The sequence below is a fragment of the Lissotriton helveticus genome, chromosome 3_1 (assembly GCF_964261635.1).
Source record: "Lissotriton helveticus chromosome 3_1, aLisHel1.1, whole genome shotgun sequence".
In the NCBI taxonomy this organism is placed as follows: domain Eukaryota; kingdom Metazoa; phylum Chordata; class Amphibia; order Caudata; family Salamandridae; genus Lissotriton; species Lissotriton helveticus.
Window position 1 is genome coordinate 1,539,511,939 of NC_136061.1, and position 17,090 is coordinate 1,539,529,028.

The 17,090-nt window shown below is 50.1% G+C and overlaps 1 protein-coding gene across 2 annotated transcripts in view; it reads right to left on the reverse strand.

Annotated features, from left to right (window-relative positions):
- The window catches only part of KMT2A (lysine methyltransferase 2A), a 1,541,152-nt gene that overhangs the window by 474,843 nt on the left and 1,049,219 nt on the right, over positions 1 to 17,090 (reverse strand). For both annotated transcript variants that reach the window (XM_078682247.1, XM_078682245.1), the window contains exon 22: positions 5,277 to 5,435. In XM_078682247.1, coding sequence (XP_078538373.1) covers positions 5,277 to 5,435 — 159 coding nt within the window. The remainder of the gene's footprint in view (positions 1 to 5,276; positions 5,436 to 17,090) is intronic.

The following is a 17,090-nucleotide window of genomic DNA, read 5'->3' on the forward strand; positions in this document are numbered from 1 at the left end:
TCCTAAAGCCTATGAGAATAGTTACTTACCTGCTAGTATTTCGCATTCCACTTGTATAGTATATGGTTTTTCGTGCCCCTCGGGCATTTGTGTAAATTGTGCGACTTTAAGTATTTCTTTAAGAGTTTTGTTGTGTGCTTAGCTCCCTGTCTCATAAAGAGCCAGGGTAGTCTTGTTATAAATAAATATACTTTATTTTTCATAACAACTTGTGTGGTGTCCTTTCACTTGGTGTTCAAGGGGTATATGTGATGGTAAAACAGCTGGCTTAACACGCCCTCTAGAGTTTAGCCTAAAGACTGCACGTGTCCATGCTACTAGGATAGCTGGTCTATCAGGTTGACTTACAACCAAACATCAATAAGGGTTGTTTGGACTGATACAAAGTGTTCACTAGAATAGTGAACATTATATATCAGGCCAACTTCTCACAGGCGGGTCTCGGGCTCTAAAATTCCACGGACTCGATAATTCTCGCTCCGGTGCCTACTCGACTCACGGGGTCACACTCTGCGACTCTGGGCAATAGCTTGCTTAATCTCCACTACGGCCCCTCACAGTGGGATGCCTGGCTTTCACCTTGTGGATACGCTCCCGGGGTATCTCACAGGGGAATACCAGGACGGGTTCCCTAAGCAAGCGCTTAGATACCGCGTCGGTGATTTGCGCTATATAAATACATGTACATTTACCTGCAGCCTCACAACCAGGGACCCCTCCAACCGCGACCAGCTGAGGGTAAGATTTCCCGACACCAAAAGACACCCCTTCGCCCGGCGCCCCACGGCCCCCTATGCCCAACTCCTGGGTGGCTACCTAACCTCCAGCTTCCCAACTTACCTCTCGAAATGGTGCTCGCACCTGAAGAATCTTCGTCCCCGAGCCTGCAACCTTTGTTCAACTTTCCCATTGAAATACATTGGGCACCCGACGGCCCAAAAGCACCCTGCACCCAACCACCCGAGTGCCAATGGGAGTGCAGCATCTGTCTTATCCTACTTCCCCACTTGCCCTGTGTAACTGACCAGGAGCTCAGCTCCCAAAGCTGCATGGCCTTCCTGCTAGCAGCCACCAACCAAAGGCCCCCTGCCCCTATAGGCTAACACTGGGCGACTCACTCTGCACCCGGCTGCCTCTGTGCCGCTGAGGGTGTAACAACTGTACCTACCTGACTCTGGGAGACTCCAGAGTCTTGCCCCAGAACCTTAACTCTGCCAGTCGAATACTTACCTGAAAACCGATAACTCACATTTTGTCCATAGGGTAACATTGGCTGATTTTCACTCGGAAATTCTTCCAAGTGTCCAGTTTTGAAACTTTGAAATATTCACAAAAAATCATCCGATCAACGAAAACGAAATTCCTCACCTGTTACCAGGAGAGATCCCAGTGCTGGATCTTTGGGCCCAGCACTGACCCTACAAAGTAATTACAACTGTGATTTTCCGATAACCTGATTTTCTCCCATAGCATAACATTGCCTGGTTTTTGAAACAAAAAAATATTCCTTTAAAATCACCTGTGTAACAAGAAAGATTTCTTTCAACTGTTTACAGGAGATGCACCAGGGCTGAATCCAGGATCCAGCCCTGAGTAAGAAAAACCAATGCAAAGTAATTGATATTGACTTTTACTTAAAATTCCCATTGAGCTCAATGCTATTATGTTAAGTTTATATTGCATATTGCAACAACTGTATCTATTGCATTCAAAAGTCTATTGCTTATTTAAAGTATTCAATTGCAACATCTCATTCTGAGAAAGTATTTTTATACCTACTTGTGGTTCTAAAATAAAACAATATATTTATAATATATTATATACAAAACAATTTGCCTAGAGTTCAGTTCTTGAGTGTGTGAGACCATTTGCTTACTTAGTGTGTACAACCAATGCTTTTACAGTGTCCTCTGATACTCCCTTACTGCTCGACCAAGCTACCACTTTGGAGAGTAAGGTTATATCTAACTTTAGCCTCTGCCAAACCTCTGGGGACTGTGGACTCTGTGCACACTGTACCTTACTTAGGAACAGTATATACAGAGCCACTTTCTTACACTTTTCAAGACAGATTGATCAAAATAAGCAAGCTGGATGAAACCGACTTTGTTACAGGTTTGTAAACTATTTGAAGACAATAGCTATTAGTAATTGCTTTGGGATTACTTTTCAGAATATTCTTGAGAGTACTTTTAGATTACTTTTGCTACTCAGTGTGATATGCCTAAGTATCACACTGGGACATTTCCTAGATTAAGGTAAGTAAAACATTTCTGCATTAAAACACAATTCCTTGGGTTTCCATACAAACACAACTCAACACTTAGAACTTTTTCAGAGGAAAACAGTCAATGCAATCCTATGAAGAAAAAATTGATTATCGGTTTGCAAGTAAGCAATCTGTCTTTAGGGTTGAGTTTCTGGGGTTTGAACAAGAGTACCCCAGGGTCAAGGATGCACTCAAAAAGCACCCTCAGCAGAACTAGGGTTGCCGGGGGCCATAGTGCTGAGGCCCAATGTTAGCCTATGGGGCAGCTGGTTGGTGGCTTATTTCGAATAAGCCACAGGGTTGAGGGAGCAAAGCTCCTAGAGTTCAGCTCAGGGCAAAGGAGAATTCAAGTTACCACACAAGGTGCACCCAAAGCAGCACAGGGGCGGCCGGGTGCAGGGTGCTGATTTGGTGTCGGGTGCCCTGTTGGCTTCAATGGAAGATCTTCGGTCGGAACAAATATGGCAGGTTCGGCAGGGAGGCTTCCATGAGGCAATCACTGGTTGGAGAGGTAAGTTGGGATGTATGGGGTTGTGTGGACACCGGTTGGGCGAGCCAAGGCCGTGGGGCGCCGGGTGCAGCGGTGTCTTTAGTCTTCAGGTTTCCTTACCAGATCCGGTTGCGGAAACCCTCAAGATAGAGGCTGCAGGCGTCGTCGGGAGGCTTGAGGTAGGTCAGGGGTCACCAGATCCCAGGTCAGGATCGCTATGGAGACCTCCTCGTGGTGTAGGGCCACTTGAACTCGGGCTGTGGGATGCAGAGTGGTGCACTCGTGAATTCAGCCAAAGCCTCGTCCTTGAGCAAGTCCAGTGCTCACAGGAGACAAAGTCTTTGTAGGGAAGGTAGGGCAGGTCCTCTCCTCCGGGCTCTGGGGAGCTTCTTGTTGCAGGACACGCTGGGATTCCACTGGAGCAGGCCGAGGTTGGGACAGGCCGGTAGGGCTGGGGTCAAGGCAGTTGGTGTCCTCCTCTTCTTTCAGCACAGCTCTTTGGTCCTTCTTCTTGCTTTTCTGCCTTCTGGATTCAGGGCTGCCCGCTAAATGGTGTATTTAGGGGACGTTTTAGAGGTCTCGAGGTAGTAGCCAATGGGCTACTGACATTAGGGTGACTACACCCCACCCTGGGTGTGCTCACCCCACATGGGGGAGTGGGCACAATTCTTAATACTGATTGAATGCTTGCCATCTGCAAGATGGCAGGCACTGAAGAGTGGGCTTCACCCCGCATCCCCCACCTGAGGGCTAGGGTTTGCAGAGGTGGGCACACCTTCTGGGCAGCTCTAATTTTTCCCACATGTCTTTCCGCCAAAAAGGGGGTGAGACAGGAAGGTGGCCTGCTCCTAATAGCAGGAGAGGATGGGGGTTGTGTTGCAAAGACGGCAAGGCCTTTGAAGCTCCCCTGCCACAGATGGCTCTTCCTGACCTGGGGGGAGGTGTGAACAGCTCTGCCCAGGAAAGGCTCTGTTTCTGGGCCCAGGGAGCGAAAACTCCCACCCCAGGGGTCCAGAAACATGTCTTGTGGTGGCAGGCTGGGGTTTACCAGCCGGGGAACCCAACAGAGGTTGCTTGTTTTTCCGGGGGCATCTCTAAGATGCCCTCTAAGGGCATTGTACAATAAGTCCCACACTGCCATCAGTGTGGGTTTATTATGCTGCGGAGTTTGTTACCAAACTTCCCAGAATTCAGTAAAGCCATTATGGTGCTGTGGAGTTCGTAATGACTAACTCCCAGACCATATACTTTTTATGGCTTAACTGCACTTATAATGTCTCAGAATGGACTTAGACACTTTAGGGGTACAGTGCTCATGCACCTGTACCTTCACCAGGGGTATAGTGCACCCAGCTAGAGGGGTGACTTATCTATATCATAGGCAGTGGGCTGCAGGAACGGTACACATGTATGTGTGCCATGCCAACTCTTCACTTTTCTTTGCACCAAAACACACAGCCTGCAATAGCAGTGTGTGTTAAGGCACAGGACCTCTAAGGGTGGCACAATATGTGCTGCAGCCCTTAGAGGCCTCCCCTGTTCACAGTGCCTTTGGTACCCATACCACCTTTTACAAGGGACTTACATGTGAGGCCAGAGGGGTGCCAATTATGCGTACAGTTGTAGTTTTGGAAAATAACAGGTCCTGGGAACCAGATTGGCAGGAACCTGGGGCACATCAAGGCAAGGATCAGAAATCTGGCAAAAAGTGTGCGTGGGTGGGGGGGAACTGCAACAGAAACCCACTTTCCTACACAGATGTATAGGGGAAGTAGTTAATTTGCCATGGCAAAGTCATGCTATCAATGCACGACTGCTCTGCTAATCTGCAGTGGCAGACTGGGGGACTTGTTTTACTTGGGGGACTTCCAAGGTGGCACAATCAGTGCTACAAGCCCTGGGGTATTTATTTTATTTATAAAGTTTTATACCCTCTAACTTACCTGCCCTGGGTACCAACGTACCATATACTACGGACTTAAAGGTAAATTAGCCACTTCCAATTGGGTACAGCCAAATTCACATACACTTTAGGGTTAGGGCACTGGCACAGAGGTCTGGTTAGCAGGCAGCTGTGAACTATCTGAGATGAAAAACCAACAGCATTGGTCAAAAGACTGTGGGGTGATGATACAAAATAGGCATTTCCTTAAAAACTACACATCAGAAATCATTCTATTTCAGAATTAAGAACTTCCTTGCATTATACTCTTCCCATTTACAACAAATGCCTTTACTCAGAATCCTAAAACTTCACCAGAATACAACACTCCCTTCTCAGCTTCACCACTTTCTCACCTCGAACACAACTGTCAACCTGCATATTCATGTAGTAGAGCATTATAAAATTGTACAAAAATTCAAGCAGGATGAGAATATATTTGGTTGAATACACAATAGGAGATTGGAGGCAAATGTACTTGGTTTACCCATCTCTTTCTCAATGCAACAGAGGTTCAATAACCTGCAATTCACACGGGTAAATCTTAATAGCCTAGACCTTCTGGAAGTACTTACATCGCCCTTGATGAGGTCCCGGTGCTTCTGACAGTACACCTTCTTGTCATCCAGGAAAACACAGTTCTTTGCTCGCGAACACATAAAGTGATAGTTGCTGGTGCAAGATGTGAGACAGCAGCCCACCGTGGCCCCTGGCCTCAAGCAATGCTCGCACCGCTGCACATAAAGGAGAAGAGAAACAAAAACAGAGTTCTCAAGTGAAACAACTAACATGCATCATTATAATACTGTAATAATACCCTTATCTGGGATCCAGATATAATCTGTGGGACCTTGTAGCAGTGGGCCGAGCAGTGAGTGAATACCATGGTTCAATGTTGGGCCATAATAAAGGACAGTTTCTGTCACAGACTACTTACTTTACTAGACAAACAAGTTAATTCTCTTTGGTAATGCATTATGTGGTAGAGACTATCTAGCTGCAGGTTCTTTACCTTAGAATTATCTTGAAGCGTCAGACTGGATCTAGAATTTTTTTCGGGAGCAGCACCCCTGCATGCCGATAGATTGCGCAGTGTAGCTCCGCGTGGCGTGGTCAGCACCAGAAGTGACATTCACAGTGATTATCTAGGGGCCACCTAGGCAGGCTGACATCTGTTACTTTTTGCGACTTTCCACACCAGAAGCCACAAAGTATACTGACCACTGGTGTGGAAAACTAATGCTCTGAAATGGGAAAGCTCTGTCCCTAAAAATCTGTTCACAGAGTGGGGGGAGGATGGGTGGGTCGGTAAGGAATCTGCGGCTAGATAGAGGTTCTACCAGATAAGGCATTACTGAAGGTAAGTAACTTGCTCATCTGATAGAGACTTCTATCTGCAAATTCCTTACCTTAGAACAGATACCCAAGCAATATCTCCCCAGTGTTGGGTCTGCAAACCAATGCACATGACAAAAAGTGCTGCAGGAACGAAAGGGCAAATGCCCATCGCTACGGTTCTGACTGTCCATACAGGAGTTTTTAGAAAACGTGTGCAGGTAAGCTCACATTGCCGCCTGGCAGATATCCAGGTCTGGAACTTTGTGAGCTAACAGTTGTTACAGCTTCAGCTTTGGAGGAATGAGCTTGTACACCTTCAGGGAGTTGCTTTATAGCCAATCCGTAGCAGATTTTGACACAGAGTATGATCCATCGTGAGATGGTCCTTTTCTGTATGGCCCACGTCTTCCTCGCTTGGACATACCCGACAAACAGTTGGTCATCCATCCTGAACTCTCATGTGCGATCAAGGTAGAACACATCCCGAACGCTCATGAGCGATCAAGGTAGAACAGCAACGCTCTTTATGGGTCCAGATGGTGAAGTCGCACTTCTTCTGTGGAGAGATGAGGCGAAGCGTATAAAGTAGGCAGAGTGGCGATGGACTGGCCTACGTAAAATGGAGTGACCGCTTTTTTGAAGAAAGTAAGCTCCTGTACGAAGCACCAGTACGTCTGAGTAGATGGTAAGATAAGGAGGCTTGGATGACAAGGTCTGAAGCTCACTCTGGTAGATAGTACTGGAACCGGGAAGACCGTCTTGATGGTGAGGAGCCCGAGTAAACAATTGCCTAGAGGCTTAAAGGGAGTGCACGTGAGGAAAAAGACGAGATTGAGGTCCCACTGGGGTATAACAAAGGGAGAAGGTGGAAACAAATGTAAACCTTCAGAAATCTATTTGCAAAAGGGGATTTGAAGACAGATGACTGATCAGGTAACCGCTGAAATGGCGAAGAGATAGATATTCGGAGTGCCAAGAGCAGAGCCTTGCTGGGAAGGGAAAGGATGAACAGAAGAACCTGAGAAAGAGAGCAAGAAAGGTGATAAATTTTTCTTTCTGTATATCATGCCATAAATGTTGTCCAACGGCAGGCGTAAACAGTCCTGATGGAGGAATGCCTTGCCTCCACTGGCTGCCAAGGTAATGCCATAGAACCTCGGGAGGAAGGTCGAAAGCCTTCAACTGTTGCTGCTTAATCTCCACATAAGAAGGAAGATTGTTGACCGGTTCAGGCGGAGAACCCTCCCCTGCCGCTGCGACAGAAGATTCTCCCAAAAGGACAGCCTGATCAGAGGAATGACGGCCTTGCACAACAGCTTGGGATACCAGATAATCCGTGACCAATCCGGAGCCACATGGATGACTTGGGTCTTGTAATTTCTGATCTTATTGAGAACTCTGGGCAGGAGTGGATGGGGGCAAAGGCATACAGGAGACCAGAGTTCCACTCGAGATGGAAAGCGTCTTAAAGCGAGAGCTGCTTTGGAAACTCCAGCGTGCAGAACTGCTGATATTGTGCATTCTAGCCGGTGGCAAACAGATCTAACCAAGACTCTCCCCACTGCTAAAAGAGACATTGCCTCACCTCCGGATGGAGACGCCATTTGTGAACCGAGAGTATCTTTGGCTAAGTTTGTCCGCTCTGGCATTCAGAAAACCTGACAGATGTTGAACTACCAGGGATATGCCCTACTGTTCCAGCCATGTCTAGAGATGCAGGACCTCTTGACAAAGGGTTTATGACCCCATACCACTCTGTTTGTTGCAGTACCACATGGCGGTTGTGTTGTTCGGTGAGTCTGGAATCTACTGGAGATCTAAGTCCTCTGATATTCACCTCTCCCAGGTGGCAGCCCAATCCGAGGTGTGACACATCTGTCACTAACATGAGATCTGGTTGGGGAAGGGAGAGAGGTCTGCCACTGATCCAATCATTATTTGCTAACCCCCACATCCGAGCTTTCGCAATTCCCTTCGAGATCGGGACCATGTCGGAGAGATTCCCCTGATGATGCACCCACTGGAACTTCAGGTCCCACTGCTGAGCCTGCATATGCCAATTGGCATGTGCCACCAGTAGGATTCAGGAGGCCATGAGGCCCAGCAGCCTCAGTACCTTTCTCACCAAAATCCAGGATAGAAGCTGAAACATTGGTATCATAGTCTGAAAATCCTGGATTTACCATTCAGGAGGATAGGCTCGAAACTTCAACGTGCCCAGAATAGCTTAAATGAAAGGGAATGTCATAGGGAGTCAGGTGTGACTTTGGCACACTGATAATGAATACTAGCAAATGGAAGAGGTCCGCCATAGTCTGGAAGTGGGAGAAGACAGCCTGAGGTGAGCCCGCCTTCAACAGCCAATCGTCGAGGTAGGTGAAGACTGGCAACACTGATCTCATCAGATGAGCTGCAACCACTGCCATCACCTTGGAGAACACCTGCCGGGCTCTGGTAAAGCCAAAGGGGAGCACAGCAAACAGAGTGCTTGTGGCCCATAGTGAATGGTAGGTAACACCCGTGGACAGGCAGGACGGGAATATGGAAATATGCCTCCTGCAAGTCCAATGCTACCATCCAGTCTCCTGGGTCCAGGGCAGATAGGGCTTGAGCAAAAACGAGCATTTTGAACAACTTCTTGAGGAAGAAGTTGAGAGAGTGCAGGTCTACGTTAGTCCAACTGCCTTCATCCTTCTTGGGAACCAGAAAGTAGGGTGAATAACAACCGTTACCTACTTCTAGCATTGGCACCCTCACTATGTTTCCTTTGGCCAAGTGTTCTTGAGTACTCGAGCGGGCAGAACGCTGCTCTAAGGAACTGTGGGCCCACGTTGTTAACTGCCTTATAAGTGATACACAGGGCCTTGAATACTGTTCGGCTCCTAATCGGTAGCCAGTGAAGTTGGCGGATGTGAGAAGAAATGGGAGTGAATTTGGGGACGTTTAAAAGGACTCTGGCTGCAGCGTTCTGAACTAGTTGAAGTTGGTTAATGATTTTTTTCTGGGCATTCAGGAGAAGGGCATTGCAGTAGTCAGTTTTGGAGAAAACCAAGGTACTAACCAAGGTTCTACCGGCTGATGATGGGAGGTAAGGGAGCAGTTTTTTTGATTCTTTTTAGGATGTAGAAAGAAGAAGAGACCACTGAATTGGCATGGTGATGAAATGTCAATTTGTCATCAAAAATGACTCCCAGGTTGCGGACCTTGGTGACCGGTTGCGGGGGTTCATGTTGAACAGGCAGACTAGGAGGGTTTGGAGGCTGCAGCTGCTGTGGGGTTAGGGACTGACCAGACCATCGGCCACCTGACCCACAGGGCCGGTAGGTACCGTGTCAACACAGAGGCTGGAAAGCTTGTAAATGGGGTGGCTAGGCAGGTAAGGACGCAGCTGTCGGATCCTTCCATGGCCACGTAAGGAGAAAAAGGTGAATTGAGGGTGGCGGGGGCCATGGAAAGGCCCAAAGACCTAGCGTAGCCCTGCTATTCTTAACGGGGTCCAGCACTGAATCTGCCTGGTCTCTGAAGAGACATGAACCATCAAAGGGCATGTCCAGGAGTGATGTCTGACATCCCCAAAAAAGCCAGTAGCCCTCAACCAGGCGTAGGGTCGTAGGGCGCTCTGTCTAGTGTGGTTGGTGTCTAATACACACCTAATGGTGAACTTAGCTGCAACCCTCCTGTTGGCAACAGCCTAGAAGAGCCCAACTCGAGGCTCCTCTGAGACCGTTCGCAGTACCTGCGCAGTCTTTCTGACATGATCACCCCCACTTTTTGCATGGTATTTGATGCAATTTTGACTGAAGTGCACTGGATTCCTGCTAGACAGATCCCCCAAAGACAGTGCTCTGTCCCTAAAGGAAAATGCTACTTACCAGTATGCATCTGTTCTTGGCATGTAGGGCTGCTGATATTCATATCTTTGTATAGATCGCCGCCTAGTGTTGGGTCCGGATGATTGCACTTTGTTGTCTTGGAAGAGTCTTCGAAGTATCACGAGATAGGTGACTCCTCCCTTGGACTACAGTGCGCATGGGCATCCACTCCATCCTTAGATTGTTTTTCGCCATTGTGGCAAAGATGGAGTATAGTAAATGTAGGAGAGTAGGGTCTGCAATCCTATGGTCACCCCAGATTTTTGCTTTTTGCTTCACTGGTTTACGACTTTCCCTGGCTGTGGGCCTGCTAATCAGACCCACAGCCTAGCTGTTCTCTCTCTAAATTGACACACATGTACTTTAGGTGCATTTACCAATTGGTATTGGGTCACCTTGTCAGCCCCTATACAGTGTACCTTAGGTACCCAGGGCATAGGTGTACAGAAGGCCTACCAGGGGCTGCAGCATGTATTATGCCACCCCTGGCTGGCCATCTAAACAGACACAACTGGCTGGTAAGACAGCTGGGGCAAGGTGGTGTAATCACCCTTTGCTGTAGATGTAGTATACCTATATCTAACCCCAAAATGGACACATATATTCCTATCAGTCACTCCTATGGCAGGCCTTATCAATCCTGAAGGCAGAGTGCGTGGAATTATGTGAGATGGTGCTCTAGCATGAGCTGAGCCTGTCTGAAGCTTGCGGAACCAAGTCCTTATAGCTGTTCCATGATAACGCTATACCATATACTCTTTAAGTGCATTATAATCCTCGCGGTTATTGCTTACTTTGGTATAGCATTATCAAAGCATGTCGAGTAAGGTGTCATACGAATTGGAATACTACCCCCTCGCCAGTTCTGGCGACGGGGGTAGCATTCCACCTTTTTAGAGGGACACGATATGTATGTAACTGTGAACCCCGGTTAAAGTTAAACGAAGCCTCAGCATCACAAAATGGATGCTGCCATCACAGACACAAGTCTGACCTCCTGCTGCTGGGAGTCCTTCCAGCGAGGGAGGCCTGGACAAAGGGTTTCCTGCCTTGGGAGGTGCTAGCACCACCCCAGACAGGATTTTGTGTATTGAGGTCTGAAAGGAATGAGACATGCCTGGGGCACACAAGGTGTCCCTGTGCATACCCTGGTTCAAACCAGTTGCTGGGGCACTCCAGCCCCCGCTCTGGCGCGTAACCGGACAAAGGATAGGGGGTGTAACCACCCCCCTTCCTGGTCCCACCCATGGGAGGGACCTAGTCACTAGTGCTGCCCCCTTTAGCAGGATAAAGGTAGGAGCTGGTCCCATTCCAAGTTAGATTATCCTGAACAACTCTACAAAGAAGAAACTCTGGACTTCGATGTTCTGCTCCACAGAAGACTGAAGAATCTCCCTTGTGGGCAAGGAGTGTCCACCCTGCAACTGCAGGGACCATCAAGCGTCCTAGCGGTTCACTTTGTCGTCCTTCCTGCCGGAACTAGACCTCAGAGCCCGACAAGACCCGGACTCCCAGACCTCTCCGACCTCTACCCACATCTGCAGCACAGCTGAGAACCGTGGGTGCGACGAGACACGTGGGACCGGCCATCTTGAACCTGCACTTCGCTTCCAGCACGACTTCAGAGGCATCTTCGAGTAAGTGATTTGGGGATTGAGAAGCCCCAGCCCCGAGCAGCTCCTGCACCGAATGACCAGCCCTCCAGCATCCACGTGGGGCCCTTTTGCTTGGTTGCTGCTCGACGCGTTGTCTGGTCACTTGCCGGCTGGCTAGTGACCTCCTAGACGACGATCCACAAAATTTACACTGCTGGTCTGGTTGCTCCAGACTGGCCCTTGCTCCCTTTCAAAAGAGGAGCACCCCGGACCCTCCTGGTCCCCTCCAGACGCCGTTTCCACTCACCGCGTGGGTTGCCTTTGCCAAGACCTGTTGACTCCAAATCCGGACCCGACACCATCTACAGCGAGAGCATGCGTGGGACAGCTCGTGCCTCCATCCTGGTCGTCGAAGACACCTCCTGGTCCACGTGGCTGCAGAGACAAGCGCCCACTCTTCACCTGATCGCGACAACAGCATCTGGTTCCCTCCTGGTTCCACACCGGTCACTGGCTAGAGACTTTGAACACTGTCCCCTCTGCTTTCAGGTCCTCTTCTTCCTCGATCCATCCTGGGATCGCACCGGGCATCTTCCTCCTGGTCGCCTGCAGCATCTTTCTTCAAGGCTCCATTGACTTCAACGCGGAAACCCGACACACATTCACACCTATGCACCCGCAGCCCGTGGGTGAGGTAACGAGAGCATTTCGGTGCTCATAGGTAGAGTGACTCTTCTTGTGTCTAGATATCCAGTCGTTTTAGTCCTAACTAGTCGGAACTGTCTGTTACTTACTGTTAGAAGGTGGTTCTGACACTAGGGCCGCCCAGATTTTTCGCTTTTTGAGCACCTAATTATGGAGCTTTTACTGTGGGGGAGACTCATAATCTGGGACTCATCCACAGTGAACTCATAATGAAGGAGACTGCATGGAGATTTTACTGGTGTCCGCCTGGCTTGACTAGGCCGCTGCGCAGCAGCTGGAGTATGGGACACCGTGCTGGTTACATGCAGACACGGGTGTACATGCGTGTGCACATGTGTAGGAGCTGCGCAGGGGAGATTCATAGCGTGCGCAGTCCAGGAGCAGCTACAGAGTGAATGGTGTGGCAGGACTTATGCAGAATTGGGCGGTGACATGGAATAGGCTTTATACCCTGGGAAGGAACATGCCAGGGAAAGTCAGTGCGTTTTACTGTGTTTTCACTTCATTATTCCCCAATGGGGATGTGGGGCCCATGGCTAACATGACTTCCACAAAGCCTACAGATTCCAGACATGCACTAAAGTCCATGGTAGAGTAGGTGAAAATAAGTATTCTGCAGAGTCCAAATTCATATTTGTACTGCTTTTGGGTCATACAGAACTGTCATATTTCTCTGAGCCAGCCATGACCAGACCCAGGCTGAGGGTTGACCTCAGCTGGATGGATTGATAACCTTTCTTCCACAAGCTAAGGCCTCCTCTCCACAAAGAAGAAGATGGGTGGGGCTACAGGCTCATCCATTAGCAGCTGTCACTGGGTGCCAGGCACCAGTTTGCACCCAGGAGAGAAGGCAGTGAAGGGGGGGAAGGAGTTGTGTTTCAGAGGCCATGTGGCCAGAGACACTGGAGGACTCCATTTTGAACAAACCCAGAGGCTGGACAAGAAGGAGGGGGCAGGGAAGTGATGTGTCGCTGTTTGATAGGACCCACAGAGACTTTCTGCCAGCCCCCTACTCAACTTTTAAAAAGTACTTGCACAGGAAGAGAAGCTCTCTCTGGGGTGTGGTCTGCTGAGGTGGAAGGTGCTGGAGCCTGGCAATGGGCAGTTGGAAGGAGAGACCCCCTGACTGTCACCCAGGCCCCTAACAGCACCAGAAGAAGCGCCCAGGACCGGTGCGCAGAAGCAGGGGCCTCTGCGCAGGGAGAAGAGAGGCGCAGGAGGAGAGCCAGGCGAAAGGCTGGCGAAGGGAGCCAGTGCAGACCGCTCCCTGCAGAGTGCACCCTCTTGGAGATCCGGAGAGTGGAGGAAAGTGCTCCCAGTGGCTGGGGCGCCACCAGGAGCAAGAAGATGCGAAAATGGGGCAGATCGGACCTCCAGGGGCTGAGATATGGCCCCCAGAAGGTGAGCGACCTTGGACCAGTGGCCCCCTGGCGGTGAAGCGCGTGAGGCTCTGCCGCTGGTCCAGGAAAGGCCCCTGGGGTGGGTCAGGTCCCGGGGACTGCCCTCCAACGTGGAGAGCCTGCGGGGGTCCCGGGTGGGACCGGGGCCCCGAACAAGGAAGGAGGAGCCAGGGGCCCGAGTGGGACCGGGCCCCCGACCAAAGCGCGGAGCGGCTGGGTGTGGGCTCCCTGCGCCGCATACCCTTACCCGGGGGTCCAGGTGGGACCGGGCCCCCCACCGAGGCCCCAGAAAGCATCAGGAGCTTGAAGCGCCACATGATGCCTTGCAAGGCCTGAGGAATGGATTGTTTTTGCGTTTTGGTGGCCCCCAGAGGAGAGGAGTCACCCTTGAGTGTGAAAAGGTGCTGGGGGGAGCTGCTGGAGCAGCGCAGTCTCTCCCCCAGCACAAAGCTAAGCCCCACCCTAAGTTTCTTGAGGATTTAAAAAGAATAACCCCTCAACTCTCAGCGAAGATTGCATCATCTCCTAGGCTGGAACTTTTGTTCTACAGCTGGGGGTTCATTGAGAAGTGCATCAAAGATTTAAGGGCTGAGTTGGAGATGTCTCGAGAAGGGCATCCCCTGGAGGTGAAATGGCGTAATTGCACTGAAATGCATTTATTAATGGTTATTTCTTTTAGAGGGACTGATGTTCAATGTGAAGTACTGGTGTAAGGTGATGTCACAAGCAAAGTGGATTTAAGTGGCTAGACACTCCTGCTAGGGTGTCTGACGGTATTTACAACTTAATCCTGTGATCATCTGTGATGCCTTTAGGGGCTGTAATTGCAATGCATTTTTAATGATATCCAAATGTGCTGAGTACTGTCATTCTAAAGTGTGCGTAAACATGTAGTCTTGCTGCTGCGCTTAGGTGAAGACCCCAGACTGTTAGCCCTTAAGATGTAGAGGTGTATACTTTAGGGTCAGTAGGAGATGCTTGGTCAGGGTCATGTGTCACCAAGGCAGGTGTATCCCTGTTTAATGCTTGTTGAAGTAATGGGAGGGGGACGCCATTGGGATGGTGCCAGTGCGCAGGGCCCTCGCTCCAGGATAGGTTCAACTAATTGCATTGGGGGCAAGATGATGTGCATACATGGGAGTGGTGGTACTAGACCCCACCCCCCCTGCTGGAGGGGTGGAGATGTTATGCAATGTCACAAAGTAATTCCAACAGCTTATGTATATTTGTAAATTGGTGCATAGTATTGAGTGATGTGTGTGTTTAATAAATGTACTCTTACTTTTATAAAGCAAAGTACAGACTGGACAATCAATTATTGAGTGTTATTTTTGCGCACCTGCAAATGACGATTACTAGCCCACACCACCTCCCTTGAGTAAGCTTCAGACTGCTCTGCAACGCTACCCTCTGAGAGTCAGGCGCTGCCCTAGGGTGTTTGGTTCCCAGTGAAGGACAAATGTGTCATGTTATTTGTGCAGGCCTCACAGATGCTGCCTCGTTTTCCAACATTGGTGTCTAGCGGCGGGAAACATAGTATCCCATTCTGGTGTGCAATTATAGCATTTGATAAGTCCAGTTTAGCCACACATTACCTATGCAGTAATGAGCAAATGGAAGAGCGTAAGGCTCTGAGAAGGGTTCAAAGTTTTGGTTATGTGAACTAAAGGTATGGGAAAGGAAAGCCACGCGCCCATATGTGTCATGTGAAGATATTATGGTTTAAATGTAAACTGTATTGATATGACCGCACTATGTTGATTATCATGTGCTAGCGGGATGGTGCTTTCCAGGAAATGATTACAAACAAATGTTCTAAACCATATTGTACACCTTTGAACCCTAACACTTCACGCACTACACCTGCCTGAGGAGGGTGTCTCCTCAAGAGATAGGGACAGCAACTGATACCTACATCACAGAGGGGGGTGTAGGGGTGGATGGACCGTTATGGGGGTCAAGAGAAAAGGGGGTCCTGGGAGGTTCCCGCACTTTTTAAGGGCAGGGAGGGTTTCCACAGAAGGGGCCCCAGATATCCTTCCCCCGCTGAAAGTTTCTTGCTATTGGCGCAGGCCTAAAGCATTTGAAGGGTGGGGCAGGAGGTTTCTTCACCCCGGGTAGTAACACCCCAGGGGTTCCCATGGTGGGGGACCCCAACAAACTTTTCCCACGGTGGGAGGAGGGTGTGTCCAGCAGGCCCCCCCAGGTTAACTGGTGGGGAGGTGAGCAACCCCGGGGTGGCCCCTGGTAGTGGGTGGCCCCAAAGGAGGGTCGTTCTTGAGTGATGGTGTGTAGTGGTAGCCCCCAGGTGGGCTAGGTAACTGACCCAGTGAAGAACTGAGTGGGGGGGTGTGCTCCCAAGTTTTCAGTTGAAGGGTTAGTGGTGGACGGTGACCAGTCCGGTAGTTCCTGTGGGACTTGAACCCCAGGACCAGGAGCTGGTAGAGGGAACCTGAAGTGGTGGCTGGGGCGATGCCTAGCCGGTAACCAGTCAGGTAGGTCCTGTGGGACTTGGACCCAAGGCCCAGGGGCATGGGGATGTTCCCCTAGCTCGAGGCAGGAGGTGGACTTCTGCAAGGTAGTACCACCCTGAACACAGGTGGGGCCTATCTTCAGTGAAGGGACCCTGTGTTTCGCGAAGGGGTGGTGCAGGCCTAGCCGGGATCTTTAGTGTCCCTGGCTGAGAGTGGTAGTACCACCCTGAAGGCAGGTGGGGCCTATCTTAAGTGAAGGGACCCTGCTCTTCAGAAGGGGTGGTGCAGGCCATCCAGGGACCATGTAGGTCCCTGGATGGTCTCCCAGGGCGCTGCCGGGAGACCGGGGAGAGCCATGAGAAGTGGACCTGGGTCTAGCTAACTCTGGGCCCACAGGCTCTCTATGGGTACTCCGGGAGGAGAGCGCGCCTCTCGGAGGGAAGGGTGCATAGGCCCTGTTCTCGCAGCGGAGAACAAGAAGGGGGTCTAGGTTCCCGGGGTAGTTTCCGTGTGGAGCTACTGACGGAGGGAATGAGCTGTAGGGGGTCTGTCAAGGCACCCTCAGTGTTCCTCCCTAGCACTGCCAGCGTGGTAGTGAGACCAGTCTTAGGTCCTATTTTTGGAATCAGGCTAGTGGTCAGTGGAGCTTTTCTGAGTGGGAAAAGCATGAGTGGCTGTGCTTTCTTTAGGGAAGCCAGTCATCCCGAAAGGGTGGTGGCAGCAAAATGACCTCAGCTGCAGGTTGAGGCTGAGGGTCCAGAGAAGTTGCATCTTTAGGGTGCAAGGACCAAAACGGAGAGAGGGTCCTGGTTGGAACAAACTCTGGAAGGGAGACCAGCTTGTGACCCGGGGATGGGATGTAGACCTATCCCAGGAGACCGCATCAGTGCTGAGGCACTGTACCCTTGTCCAGACAAGGGGTAGGCATAGTGTGCATACCCAAGGGCAAAGGTGGGCCTAATTAGGCTGAGTCCATGTAGACCATGAATGACCTGGAGGTATCTA